A 14,493-nucleotide genomic window follows, 5' to 3' on the forward strand; every position below is an offset into this window, starting at 1 on the left:
ACCTCCACACTATCTAAGGTATTGCAATTATATCCACCGACCTAAAATTAAAAAAAAATATATAATATTAATAGTATAAAATAATTAAAATATTGACATAGCTTACAGCATATATGGAATCACCTAATACTCCGACTCCTAACCAGTCTCGACTAACTAACATGTTAGCCATTGGAACCCAAGATGGTGATTTTAAAGATACATCAAGCATAAAAACAGATTTAGATTTACCGCCCACAGAAAACACAAATTTATCTCTTATTACAAAAAGAGCAGCCGGCTGACGACACTCATTTATCCCTGGTGCATTCTCTCGTAGATTTGTTACTGGGTCATACCATTCTGTACAACACTTTGGAAATGTATCAGACCGAATGAACATTAGAATAACCTGGTATGATTAAAATTACAATGTAATTATGAAGATAAATTAATCCAAACAGAATCATACCTTTTGAGAACCACCAAATTGCCTAGGTGTATAACTAATTGTTTTTGGCATGGTGAATTGTTGAACTGATTTTTTTAGATGAAAGAGCATTGCTTCAAATACATAATCTCTACCTAAAATCATTATTATAATAATAATTTATAAAATATATTAATTCATAATGATGGCATATTTATTCAAATAACATACATTTAGGACAATTATTCAGAAGAGGTTCTTCCACCACATTATCTAAAATATCAGGCCTTAATAATGGCAATCGTACATGTTCCATTAGTTGTGGCAAAACATTTTTTCTCTGATCTAAATCATGTCTTACCCATTTAATAACACAATCAAATACCTACAATAATAAATATTTATAATTTAATTGAAATATAATAATTTGTTAATAGGTGATTAGTGTATGATTATCACATAGTCCTGTACATATAATAAAGGGAAGTAAAAATATATTTTCGAGGGAGTAAAACACCACTCCCACCCTGATCTTCACAGCCATACACATTGCATATAATAAGGTCACAATCCCGACACACAATGATATTTTCAAAAGTAATTTTTTTGGAAAAAATATTTTAACTTACTGCAGCAATGCAGTATTACTAATGTCTTAAAGTAAAATAGGTAACTTACTTAAAAACAATATAATAAATTAATATTTAGTTATTTTATTAATCCGCCTTTGTTCAGAATCAATTTTTGTAAACAATAATTGTATATCATAGAACTCATATATTATAACACAATTTTAACAGTGATCAATCTAGATACCTACTGTACAGCAGAGCAATACCCACGTGCCCACCTTTTTAAAGTTTTTTTTTTCAATACAAAATAGGTATTAAAATATAAAATACCAATTTTATAGTTTGCTCACTTTTTCTTCAAATGGAACAGCAAGGTCATTACAAGAAATAAGATTCCCCAAATCTTCACAGGATAAAGATAGGAAATCATCACCTTTAATCACTTCTCTGAAAATAATAATCATTATTTTTTCAATTAATTACTTATTCTTTAATATAGAGAATTAAATTATGTTACTCGTACAAAATATTTTGTTTAATATATGCTTCAGAACTCGACATCAATTCCGTACAGTTATGTAAGTCAGCTAATTTTTTGATAGCAATACAATTTAATACATCCAGTTGTTTTTGTAAAAACTCAGCACATGCCCTGTTCACAAAATCTAGCTGTAAGACATGTGAAGCTGGCAACAACACCTTAAAAATCAATAATAATTAAGATAAAATGATACATTGTTTTAAGTCTATATCAAATCAAGGCTTTAATAATTATACCTGTACATTTTCTTGTGTGACCATAATTTCTCCAGTATAAACATAATCTATTAATAGTTGTAAAATGGTTGAATCCAATTCTCTTATATGAATAATATCTTTATTGCTTTCATCAAAATTATTAAACATGGCACGAAAATATGGACTAGCCGCTATTAAAACATTTTTATGTCCAATAACAATTTTACCATCATCTGTTTTAAATCTAGCATCACATAGAACTTCATTTCTAATAACAAAAAGTGTTGGTGAAATTAATTTTGAATGAAGGTACAATTACCATAAACATACTTGCGTAGAGATTGTAAGTCTTCCAGTATTCTGACAGAGTGAGAGTTATTTCTAAAATGTGTTGGTTCACAATCATTGGATTTCAGAACTTCCTTCAAATTATTTTCACTAGATGAAGCTTGAATGGTATCCATTTCCTTTACTGACATATCACCTTTGAAAATATTTTAAAATTGTGATACATTTTTCATCATCATTAAAACTTAATACTACATTTTAGTATAGAAGCTGTAGAGACCAACAAAGTACTGCTGTTAAAATTGGAAATTAAGTAGAGGAGCACAGTCCAGCAATTGAAAAACTACTTTTATATTTTTTGATTATTTTATTAACTATTATGAATGTATGATATTCCCTTAGTTTTGTGTGAAAGATACGCGTTAGTAAAACGATAAAAATATCTACTAGTATTCACATACTTCATGACCATGGGGGTAGTAAAAGAAACAATAATTTTGTTTTTATCTAAGGTTTATACAATATATTATATTAAATATTATACCTATATAGATTATAGGTAGTAGAGAGTGATATGATGAAATAAATTAATATGATCTTATTTCTAATACAATATACGGTCGTTTTTTGCAGATAGCACAGGACACATGTACCAGAATTCTAAGTCAAAATGTGTTCGTGATTTGCTCAAAATTCTTACTTACTCGAGTGTCTTGATGCAGGATGTACAGTACTATTGAGTACCTATACGGCGAGGTGACAACTCAGACAGCGGTACAATGGTACACACCTTCAACACTTCAACAGACGTGAGTACGGACCACAAGTCACGACAACAAACGTTTTCGGCAGTTCGACGTCGCGTTAACGCGGTTCACTGTAACTTTAATATTATTAAAATAATAAAACAACAATATATCAATACAAACAGGCACGAAATAATAATAGGTAATAAGTATTAGTATAATGAAATTAATAATTGACCAAAAACGCGTAAACACTTCGGTTTCCGTGCGCGCGCGTGTGCGTAGTTACTGTGTAAATTTAAAAAGTTGTAGGTAGATACGCGGTCAAGAGAGGTTAAAATCGGCGTTCTTCACAATCGGCCACTACAAGATTTAATAATTACAATGATATTATTATTATAATCGGAATCCCAACAATCCGATACACCGATTTTTGATTGTACGCCTGTCGGCGAGTGAGTGCGTGCGCGCGAAATACGATGCGTACCGCGATTTGCGATAAGTCATCTAGGACGCGTGCGCGTGCGCAAAGCCGATGATACGTACTTCGGTACACGCAGAGTAGTTGGTATTTGAGTACCTACTTCAAGAGTTCAAACGAAAAACGAATTAAGAGTTACATAAAAACCTAGTAATGTAATTTTATGGATTGCTTTGTGTCGGATGGCTTTACGTGTTTTTATTTGAAATGTGGACTGAAGGGGCAAAACATTTGCCGCCGCCTGGCACGTTATGCGGGGGCACCAATACGCGCGCGCGCCGTCTCCTCAATACCCTCCAAACGACGGCGGCCAACCGACGCACCGCGATCGCGCCACTACTCAGCACCGGTGCGGGGGGACACGGCGGGTCATCTCCGCCGCGGTCTGGCTCACGGTTTAGACCGCGCGCGCCCGGGGCGGCGGCGGCAACGACACGACGACTCACGCACACATACACATAACAGCACCACCACCAACAACAACAACAACCATGCCGGCGGCGGCGGTGATCTCTCGCAGACACGCGCCCGTTCTGCGCCGCCACGCCATCGCCGTCCCCGCGCGCACGCCGGCCAGACGATCCATCGGATGGTCCGCGGCGTGCGCGTACGCTCGCGCTCGGCCGCCGTTGTTACTTGTTTGACGGGTGTTGAGGGGTTAACAACTAAAACCATCCGACAAAAAGCCATTCGACACAAAGCCATCCAAAATCGACATAAAGCCACCCGACAAAAGACCACCATTCAGTCTGGCCAATTTTGTTTAGCAATCTAAATTAGAACTTATAATGACTATAACTGTGCTTAATACTGTTAAGTGTTTATACATGTTTTAAATTGGTTACAATATGGACTATTTATGTGAATCGTTGTTTCAAATTGTCAATCCTTAGCTGTAAAAGCTGAAAATGTTGTACATTTTTAATACTAGATTTTGTAAAAATCTAAACTGTAAATATTTATAAAATCGTACCTATGGATTTCCAATATTTTTCAACTTCTTTTACAACAACTTATAAGAAACCTTGTATTAAATTTTCAAGATTTTAGACCCAACGAATACAATTTTATTGACATTTATTGAATGAAAACTAAAAAAAATTCAAATTTAAAATGTTTATTAATAACTCAAAACGAGTCAAAATAATATATTGAAAATTTTACCATAGTTATTTGAGAATTGCCGTCTTATAAAAATTATGTTATATTATAAAATTAATAAATCATAAATTATGATATACATGCAAATCAATATAAATTTAATACATCGGTTGAGATTTTATAAAAAAAAAAAATCGATAATAAATTGGTTGATTTTTTAATCCCACTTTTTTCACATATTCCATACGATTTATTTCACCATCCTAGTATTTCTTCCATTGCAAAATTATTTATCAGATTATACATTTGTCGATTAAGAATAAACGTTTGGAGTTTTTGAACGATATAGTTCTAAATTTAATATCTGTTATAATATTTATTAACCGTGGCACACAGGTACCTAGGTTTTTGGTGTTTATGTACGATATGATTTTGGCGCTTATGTCTTCCACCGAGATATATAATAGTATACTTTAGAAGTTTTAAGTATCCACAAATAATATTATACAATCACAACAAAATAACTAAAATAGTTATTATAGTATTTTTAATATGTAATTTCGTCCAAATATGAACTTAAAATGAGTATAAAAATAAACTGTGCTTATGTATTTTTTTCATTTTTTGGTAACAATGAGAATTAACTACTAACGTGAAATCTTGTTTTAAATTTTCAATCCTTAGATATAAAAGTTGAATATTTTATACATTTTTAACTGCAAAATAATTATTAAATTTTTCGAAATTCGATCTTTAAATGCTTATAAATTGTGCATATGTATTTTTAATATTTTCCAACTGCTATTGTAACAATATATCAGGAGCCTTGTATTAAATTTTTATAGTTTTTGGCCCAACAGAAAAAACTTTATTAATATTTATAGAAAAAAAAACTAAAAAAATTGAAAACTGAGAATGTCCGTAAACAGCTCAAAAAGAGTCAAAATATTTTCAAAATTTTAAAGTGTATAGAAAATGAAAATATTAACATTCAGTGAAATTTTCAAATATCTACAGTCGTTCGTTATTTAATTACAATAAAATAAGAAAATCGTCACATGAGAAATCGATCGATTATCAAATGTTGTAAAAATATGAATTTCAAACGCTCATACAAATTTAACTCGACTTTCTTGTAGACATTTCTTTTTTGATAAAGGTAGACAATATTATGAGAAATCTTGTATTACATTTTCAAATCTTAGATTTAAAAAAAAAATTTTTACGAATTCCTAACTCAAAATAATTTGCTAATTTTCATGATTTTTACATATTTTGTCAATTTTTGAACTTTAAATGCTAATAAAAAAAACTCTGACTAAGGATTTTTAATATTTTTCAAATTTCATTGTAAGTTGTAACAATATAGTAGGAGCCTTGTATTAAATTTTCAAGTAATTTTACCCAACAAATAAGGTATTATTGACATTCATAGAAAAAAAACTAATAAAATTGATAACTGAAAATGTCCCTAAATAGTTCAAAACAAATCAAAATATTTTGAAATTTTATCATGTATAGAAAATGGAAATATAAACAACCAGTGAAAATGTCATGTATCTACGGTCATGACCACCAAAAACCAAAATCAATTTACTCGAAAACAGATCTTGAGTAAAAATTCTGATTTTCCCTTAATTTTTCTTTTGTTTTTACGGCGCATTTGAAATCTACTGGAAAAATGTAATTTATTTTATTTTAATTTTTAAATTAAAAAAAATAGTCATCAAAATCCGACAATTCTACAAAGCCTGAGAGTTATTCCCGTTAAGTCATTTTTTTCCGATATAATCACCCTATCTATTTTATAGAATTGTGCAGGACAACGAAAATGAAAACGAAAAAATAAAATTGCATTGTATTGGTTGCAACATTTTTTTTTTAACCCACGGCCCACCAGGGAGATCCATCCCCCATATCCCTCCCCCTCGTAGAACCACCACTGGTCATAGGTCTACACAATTATTGTGATAGGTACTATGGAAAATACCTTAGGGCGTTGCATTCCCTATCAATTTTTCGTCAAAATGACGTAATCGTCTGATAAATATTAAGGTGGTACTTATAGTTGTTGTACGATTATAAAAATGTAAAAATATTTGAGTTGCTCAATAAGTCTACTTTGCATCGATTTGAGCATATATTATTTAATATTTTTAAATTTTTTAAATATATTGTATATTGAAAATTGATAAATGTATAATATTTTAAAGTTTATTATCGTCAAGTATATACTAAAAATTGAAAAAGTGCTCTGACCGATGCAAAGTAAACTTGTTTATGCATTTAAACATCTGTAAACTTTTAAAACCAAATCAAGGCAAGTATTACAATTTGTTTTACTTTTCAATCCTTTAACGACTGCAGTACACGTAGGTAACTTCTATTTTCTGTACACATTCCAGTTTCATTGTTTTATAATATTGTAAGAACACAAAACAAGATGGTTTTTGGTAATTGAATTTGTGCTTTTATTCTCGCTTTATATAAAAGATATTTTTTTCAAGTTTACAATATATTCTCTTCTTAACATGTACTCTTCGAGTCACAGCAATGTTTATTATATTTATTTAATAACAATTTATACAATCAAGACTCACGTTGATTCCACGGGGGTAATATTGAATGGCTGATGGACAAGTAATTACCGTGACCAGCGACGATCGACTTTATAGCTCGCAGTGTGTGGTGACGGCGATGAATCGGAACAGGGGCGGTTCCAGGGGGGGCCTAGGGTCCTCGGCCCCCTAAGCCTCAAAACACGTATTTCTAAAAAATTGTATATTGCTAACAAAAAATTACAAACAAAAAAAGTGGATGTTACTCTGCTGTACAGTAGGTTACAAGTGGGTCGCTGTATAATGGATAGTATTAAATTTGAATTCAATGATATAATATCACTGTATAAGAAAAACGATTCTGAGCAGAGACGGTTTGTCAGTCTAGGTATTAGACATACCTATAATAGGTATACTTATCTATAGTATTAAAAAAAAATTGACCTATAATAGGTATCAATAATAAATTCCAAATTAATCATATCACAATATCCATTAGGTAACGCGTTATACATCAACAAAAAACCGTGGTACTATCATAGATACGTCATAATAGTATACTTAGAAGTTTCAAGTACCCACAAATAATATTATACAATCACAACAAAATAACTAAAATAGTTATTCCAGGTTTTTTAATATGTAATTTCGTCCAAATTCGAACTTAAAATGTCTATAAAAATAAACTGTGCTTATGTATTTCATAGAATTTTTGGTAACAGAATTAAATATTTACGTGGAATCTTGTTATAAATTTTCAATCCTTCGATATAAAAGTTGAACATTTTATAAATTTTTAACTACAAAATAATTATTCAATTTTAAATTTGATAAATTTTGTCAACATTTTAACTTCAAATGCTATAAATAAATGTGTGCCTATGTATTTTTAATATTTTACAATTGCTATTGTAACAATATATCAGGAGCTTTGTGTTAAATTTTTACACTTTTTGGCCCAACAGATAAAACTTTATTGATATTTATAGAAAAAAAACCAAAAAAATTTAAAACTTACAATGTCCGTAAACAGCTCAAAAAGAGTCAAATTATTTTCAAAATTTTATGGTATATAGAAACATCTAATATAAACATTCAGTATAATTTTCAAGTTTCTACAGTCACTCGTTTTTTAATTACAACAAAATAAGATAATCGTTACGTAAGAAATCGAGTGAATATTAAATGTTGTAAAAATATGAATTTCAAACGCTCAAAAAAATTTAATTTGAGTTTCTTATAGATATTTTTTTTGTTGATAAAGGTAGATTATCCTATAAAGAATCTTGTATTACATTTTAAAATATTAGTGCTAAAAAGAAAAATTTTTACGAATTATTACTACTTAAATTATTACTTTAATACTCAAAATAATTTGCTAATTTTCGTGATTTTTACATATTTTGTCAATTTTTGAACTTTAAATGCTAATTAAAAAAAACTGTGACTAAGGATTTTTAATATTTTTCAAATGTCATTGTAACAATATAGTAGGAGCCTTGTATTAAATTTTCAAGTATTTTTACTCAACAAATAATGTGTTATTGACATTCATAGAAAAAAAACTAGATTAAATTGGAAACTGAAATTGTCGATAAACAGCTCAAAACAAATCAAAATATTTTGAAAAATTTATCATGTGTAGAAAATGGAAATATAAACAACCAGTGAAAAATTTCATGTATCTACAGTCATTTGTTTTAAAGTTACACCAAAAACCAAAATCAATTTTCTCAAAAACAGATTTTGCGTAAAAATTCCCGTTTTTCCTTAATTTTTCTTTTGTTTTTCACGGCGCTTTTGAAAACTATTAGAAAAATTTTACTTTTGACCCCCCCCAAAGTACCAACTAGATTCACTTTCCTATACAGAAAAGGTACTGTTGAAGAAAAATCCAAGCACTTTTCTGTCCTAAGAAGTGATGACAGACACAAAAATAAAAAATAAAAAAAAAAAACACACATCATTGTAAAATCAATATATTCATTGTTCCACTCAGAATCTAAAACATATTATGGTATCGACTTTTATGTGTAATTATTGGAGGTACGTCGGTGTAGGACGTGTAGCATGTATCTGCTATCTGTATGGATTACGGGAATACTAAATGACTTGGGGAAATACTAAGAATATTCTCTTGATAAGAATTGTATCGTTATTATTCTAAAAATAAGTAATAATGTGTTTGGTGGTTGCGCGACGGGACGTTGCCTATTGGCTATTAGATAACGCACCGTCCAGTCTGGTGAAAATTATAACTATTAGCCCCCCCCCCCCAACCAAGTCTCTTAAACCGCCCCTGAATCGGAATGTGACGATCGGGCGAGGTGTTGTCCACGCCGTCGTCCTCGATGTGGCACCGATTATATTATGTGGGTCCTTGTCAGCAATGGCTATCCTCCGTGAATAGTGAAGTGCAGGTGATTGAATGGCGATGTCGAAGTAAACGGTAAACACGTATTCGTCAAAGTAGGTACGACGACGTACGATCAGCAAAGTTACGTAGGCATGCACCGCGGCGGCATGACTGCGGCGGTGACGTGAATACAGCGGCGACGTGAGTACGGCGGCGGCGGTAATGAAGACGACAAGTTTCAACGTGTTTCGCGAGTGCCGCGGTGATATGACGCGCTGGTACCGTGGTGTGCTATCGGCGGCGGTCAATGCGGGTAACGCGAAATAGAATGAATGCAACGATAGGGCGGGTGTGTACCGCGACGTCGGAGAGCGGTGACAACAATTTAAATACCACGGAATCGTCTCACTCTCATCACTCTTATCATTTTTCGGACAACTGCCAGCTAGCCGAGGCATTTGATATCAATAATAAAAAAAATATATTATTAGATAAAGAAGTACATAGGTAAATGTAGTTAACCAGTCTTAAAAAAAAAGGTCATGGGGGGGGATACGACACCCAAATCCCCCCCCCCCGCAATTACGCCACTGGTTGGAAGTATCTTAGATTCTTAGGCCTTAGTGTCTATTAATAACGCTTATCACATCACAATCGTTTATATTTATGAAAAAAACCCAATGCAAATCACAAGCTATTACGATTACGACAACTGCAGAAATCATTATTTTGTATGCTACGACGGTAAACAGTGAACACTGAGACTAAAAGTTATTCTTTTATAGATGAGCATTGAGAAGCCGGTTTTTTTTTCTGTGGTAATATTAAGAGTTTAATTAATTAACTATTCATTGAGAAGCTGGTGTTTTTTTTCTGTGGTAACGTTAAAATTTAAATTAATTAACTATTCATTTTATTGCGAGTTTTGAGTTTATGACCATGAGTAAACAACGTGTGTTCGATATTTTCAATTTTACAAAACCTCAACCAGATAAATTAACTAGCTTAAACAAACCTAAATTGAAAAGTAATTCGGATAATGATTCCGATAGCGTTGATTCTGAATTATTAGCCCTCTCTAGCTTTTCTAGCAGCACATCGTGTTTAAATGAAACCGACTATGAATCTACTAGTTATAACAATGTATTAAAAAATGACGAAAAAATTGATCTTGGCGATTTGCAATCTGGTCCTATAAGACCAGTTTTAAAGGTAATTATAATAATTATATAACATTGCATAAAGTAATTTACATTAGGTACCTACTTATTAGTTATTAATTGCTTAATAGAAACTAAACAAATATTTTTAAATGCTTTTTCAGTCTTAACCTATGACGAAATTTGGAAATCAAAAACGTTGTTTTAATGCTTCTTACTTTAACGAACACGATTGGTTAGAATACAGTATACAAAATGATGCTTTGTATTGCTTTCCGTGTTGCAATTTTGGTGCCAACGATAATGAAGGAACATTTTCAAAAACTGGCTTTAGAAATTGGAAAAAAATTTTGTATTATAACAGATTATAACAATTTTAGTTTTAAAACTTTTAACATATAATTATATTTATTGAATGTAATGATTATTAAATTATAATATTGTACCTATATTGTATTAACTATTATATTAGTAGTTATGGCATTGTTGACTTTGTTTTTTAATTTTTGTATTTAAGTGGGTCTAGAGGCATTACAAGAAAAAAACAGACTAAGCTTAAAGCTCATGCTAGTACAAAAAGTCATCTTACTTGTGTTGCTAAATGGTGTCCTAAGAATACTGAGACAATTGGTAGTGTGCATACACAATTATCAACACATCATAAATTAGAGGTTGAAGCTAATAAAAATTATATAAAAACATTAATTGATATCACATTATATTTAAGTTGCCAGGGACTACCATTTAGAGGCCATGACGAGTCTACTGATTCACTTAATAAAGGTAGATATTTATTTTTTAATGTTGGTATAAAATAATTATTATATTTTATAAATTATAATATAGGTATCTAAGACCTAACTTAGGTACAATATAATTAATAATTTATTAATTATTAGGTAATGTTTAATTTTTATAGGGAATTTCAAGGAAGCATGTCAATTAATGTCCAAATATGTACCTGAGTTTTCTGTACAATTTCTGAAAACTACAAATTACACTAGTCCTTTAGTTCAAATAGCATTATTGAAATGTGCGCAAAAAATGTAAGAGACCAGATCATTTCAGAAGTTGGAGATGATGTATTTGGTATAATGTGTGACAGTGCCGTAGCCAGAAAAAAATGTTGGGGGGGGGGCACTTAATTTTTTTTCTCTAGCCTTTGAAATGCTAGAATATCTAATTATGACCCCTTTGTTCATAAAGTGTATCTACTACTCGTTTTATGACTAGGTATATTATGTTTATGTTAACAAGTATTTTAATACAACAATGTATTAATATTATTGTAAACCATAGGTTAATGTATTCATCAATATTATTATCATTATATCAAAATGTGTTGTAAACAAAACATTCCATTTTTGGTTCGAATATTATTAAAATTAACTAACAAAAATACAAGACTATATTAGGACTGTTGAAAGCTTTTTTTCGTGCAATTAGATCAATAAGCGGAAAAGAATATACTTCCAGAAATCTAATTTTAATTTTGAAAAAAACATAACAATTTTGTGTGTTTTGGTGGAAGCGATTTTTTTTTTTAGTAATACAAAAGTAAAAGTGAATTTTGAAAAAAAAGAAAATTACTCTGGTACTATAATACTAATTAAACAATACTACAGATCATAGATCCATTTCCTTTATAATCTAGAAAAGAGATTAAGGAGTTCAAATATTATATGATTTCAAAATTAAAATAGCTAAAAGGGCTTTTGGTACTGGGTGAATTTGTCTTCCACTTTATGGGAGTTATGTAGCACATGTAAGTTGAACATTTTTTTATCACACAATATAGTGACGTGACTGCACGTATGTACTTTACTGAGGTTCAAGAATCTTAGCTGTCGTTTATCTTAAATTACATAAAGCGTTCGGGAAACTCGCACACACTAATTATCAGTCACTACACACATAGATAATTAGCCAATAGTACTAACGATGGATGTACAATATTTCCTAAATCCAACCCCTTCAAAATGGTACACTTCGACAGCCTTAACTTTTAATTTTTATTAAACATATAATATAATATAAAAAAAGCTCAAAAAAATTTCGGGGGTGGGGGACGTGCGCCCCGTGCCCACCCCCTGGATACGGCACTGATGTGTGATGAAGCTAGGTAATATATTTTTGAATTAAACATTAAAACAAATATGTTTACCTTTAATTCATCCAAGGTATATTCTTAATGAACTATGTCTATAGTGCTATAACCTATTATTTTTAAGCTATTTAGCTTAAAAATTATTTGATTACCTATTTATATTGGAGATGCTATAAAGAAGAGAAAATGGCCTTATGTATACGCTATTGTAAAGGGCTAGACATTGTTGAAAAGTTCATTGGTTTCATTAACTGCTCTGAAAGTCAAAATGCTCGGTCTCTTTGTGAATATATACTCAAATACTTGAAGGAATGTGGATTAAACCCGAATGCTAAAAAGTCTTACAATGGAGCTAGTGTTATGTCTGGGAGATTTAATGGTGTACAAGCTTTAATAAAATGTAAATTTCCATATGCTATTTATACACATTATATGGCTCATAGAGTCAACCTTGTAGTGCTTGATATGTGTAAAACTGAAAAGGTATGTGAAAACTGAAAATATAGTATAATATTGTGAATTTATTGTGTATTATTAGGTAGGTATATTTATCATATTGTTTGCTTTAAAGGAATCAAGTAATGTTATTCATACATTAGAGTCACTATATGTTCACTTTTCTCAACCAGCAAGAAATAAAAATCTCATTGACATTCAAAAAAATTTAGTTATTGAAAAAAAGACTTTAACAAGACTGAGTGACACAAGATGGAACTGTCGATATAAAAATTGTGAAGCTGTACAAAAATGTTATGCTTCTATCATAACATTATTAAAAGAAGAAATTGAAAACAATAATGATAAAGATGTTAACGAAGCAATAGGTATCAATTATAATTTATTACTAATTTATACATTTTTATTTCTTATAATTAAATGAACTACCTAATTTATATTATTAATTATACAATCAATTTTTTTAATTTTTCAGGAATTCTCACCAATATGCAAAAAGGAATATTTGTGGTTAATTTATTTATTCTTCAAAAGGTGCTTACTATGATTAATATATTATCAAATCAACTTCAGTCAAAGACAGCTACACTAGGAAATGCGGAAAATGTAATAAAAAGTGTTATTAAATCGTTCGAAGATTTAAGAAATCCTGTTGCCTTTTCACAAATGTGGAAAGAAATATTACAATTTTGTGAAGACCATAATTTAACAATTGAAAAACTATTTCAAAGTATGTATAATATAATAATAAATAATATTAGTAAAATAAATATAAACATTAAATAATGTTTGTTGTTTTTTAAATTGTAAAATAGGTTATAAAAGAAAAAGGTTACAGCCAAAAAGCCTATCAAGTTTTGTTATGAGTGCTCAATACAACACTCCTGAGGAATTAGAGGAAAGTAAAGAAGATTATTTCAGATGTCATGCTTATTTTCCTATTGGATTGTATAATTGAGAATATGAATAAACGATTCACGCACGAAAGTTTAGAAATGGCAACATCTATAGATAACTTTTTCAAACTAGATTTTGAACTAAGTACTTACTTCATTGATCATTATAAACTAAATATGTATATTGTATAGCTGTATAGGGTATATATTGACTAATACTTAATTTTATATTTCTTTAGGATTTGTTAAGCATTTCTGTTGATTCGTTGAAAGCTGAAATGATCGTCGCTAAAAACTGTATAATCCAAACATATGGTAGGTACTTCAAAAGAATTAAAAACAGATAACTTAAGACTTATTTTACAGGAAAATGTTTACCCAAACTTGTTTCATTTGTATAAAGTAGCTATAACATTACCTATTAGTTCCTCCACGTGCGAGAGAAGCTTCTCGGCCATGCGCCGAATAAAAACATGGTTACGAACGTCTATGTTACAAGATAGATTTACTCAGGTGTCTATATTGTATATAGAAAAAAGCGATACCAAAAATATTAATAGAGATATCATTCTTAAGCAATTCGCAGAGGAACATAAATATATTATGTTAAAGTAATATTAAGATG

The 14,493-nt window shown here is 30.4% G+C and overlaps 2 protein-coding genes across 2 annotated transcripts in view; one reads left to right on the forward strand and one right to left on the reverse strand.

The window, feature by feature from the left end:
- Positions 1-3,543, reverse strand: part of LOC100162486 (kelch-like protein 2) — a 4,198-nt gene extending 655 nt beyond the window's left edge. Inside the window, exons 1-9 of the mRNA XM_029485441.1 lie at positions 2,712-3,543; positions 2,050-2,203; positions 1,759-1,987; positions 1,505-1,680; positions 1,332-1,428; positions 641-794; positions 452-564; positions 107-391; positions 3-41 (exon numbers count right to left, since the gene is read on the reverse strand). Of these exons, the coding sequence (XP_029341301.1) occupies positions 3-41; positions 107-391; positions 452-564; positions 641-794; positions 1,332-1,428; positions 1,505-1,680; positions 1,759-1,987; positions 2,050-2,198 (1,242 nt within the window). The 5' untranslated portion in view covers positions 2,199-2,203; positions 2,712-3,543. The remainder of the gene's footprint in view (positions 1-2; positions 42-106; positions 392-451; positions 565-640; positions 795-1,331; positions 1,429-1,504; positions 1,681-1,758; positions 1,988-2,049; positions 2,204-2,711) is intronic.
- A 7,039-nt stretch (positions 3,544-10,582) lies between these two features.
- On the forward strand, positions 10,583-13,930 carry LOC103308288 (zinc finger MYM-type protein 1-like). The gene is made up of 7 exons (XM_008181408.1): positions 10,583-10,761; positions 10,927-11,192; positions 11,329-11,455; positions 12,684-12,999; positions 13,055-13,340; positions 13,448-13,663; positions 13,788-13,930. The coding sequence occupies exons 1-7, from the start codon at positions 10,583-10,585 to the stop codon at positions 13,928-13,930; spliced, it is 1,533 nt and encodes a 510-aa protein (XP_008179630.1).
- The last annotated feature ends 563 nt before the right edge of the window (positions 13,931-14,493 follow it).

The sequence above is a fragment of the Acyrthosiphon pisum genome, chromosome X (assembly GCF_005508785.2).
Source record: "Acyrthosiphon pisum isolate AL4f chromosome X, pea_aphid_22Mar2018_4r6ur, whole genome shotgun sequence".
NCBI classification, from domain to species: Eukaryota; Metazoa; Arthropoda; class Insecta; order Hemiptera; family Aphididae; genus Acyrthosiphon; species Acyrthosiphon pisum.

What these genes read in the sequence shown, in the direction of transcription:
- LOC103308288 (XM_008181408.1), top strand. Translation starts at nt 10,583, where the DNA reads ATGACGAAATTTGGAAATCAAAAACGTTGTTTTAATGCTTCTTACTTT. An exon ending in TACTGATTCACTTAATAAAG is followed by an intron (nt 11,193 to 11,328) that starts GTAGATATTTAT and finishes TAATTTTTATAG; the next exon opens with GGAATTTCAAGGAAGCATGT. An exon ending in AGATGTTAACGAAGCAATAG is followed by an intron (nt 13,341 to 13,447) that starts GTATCAATTATA and finishes TTAATTTTTCAG; the next exon opens with GAATTCTCACCAATATGCAA.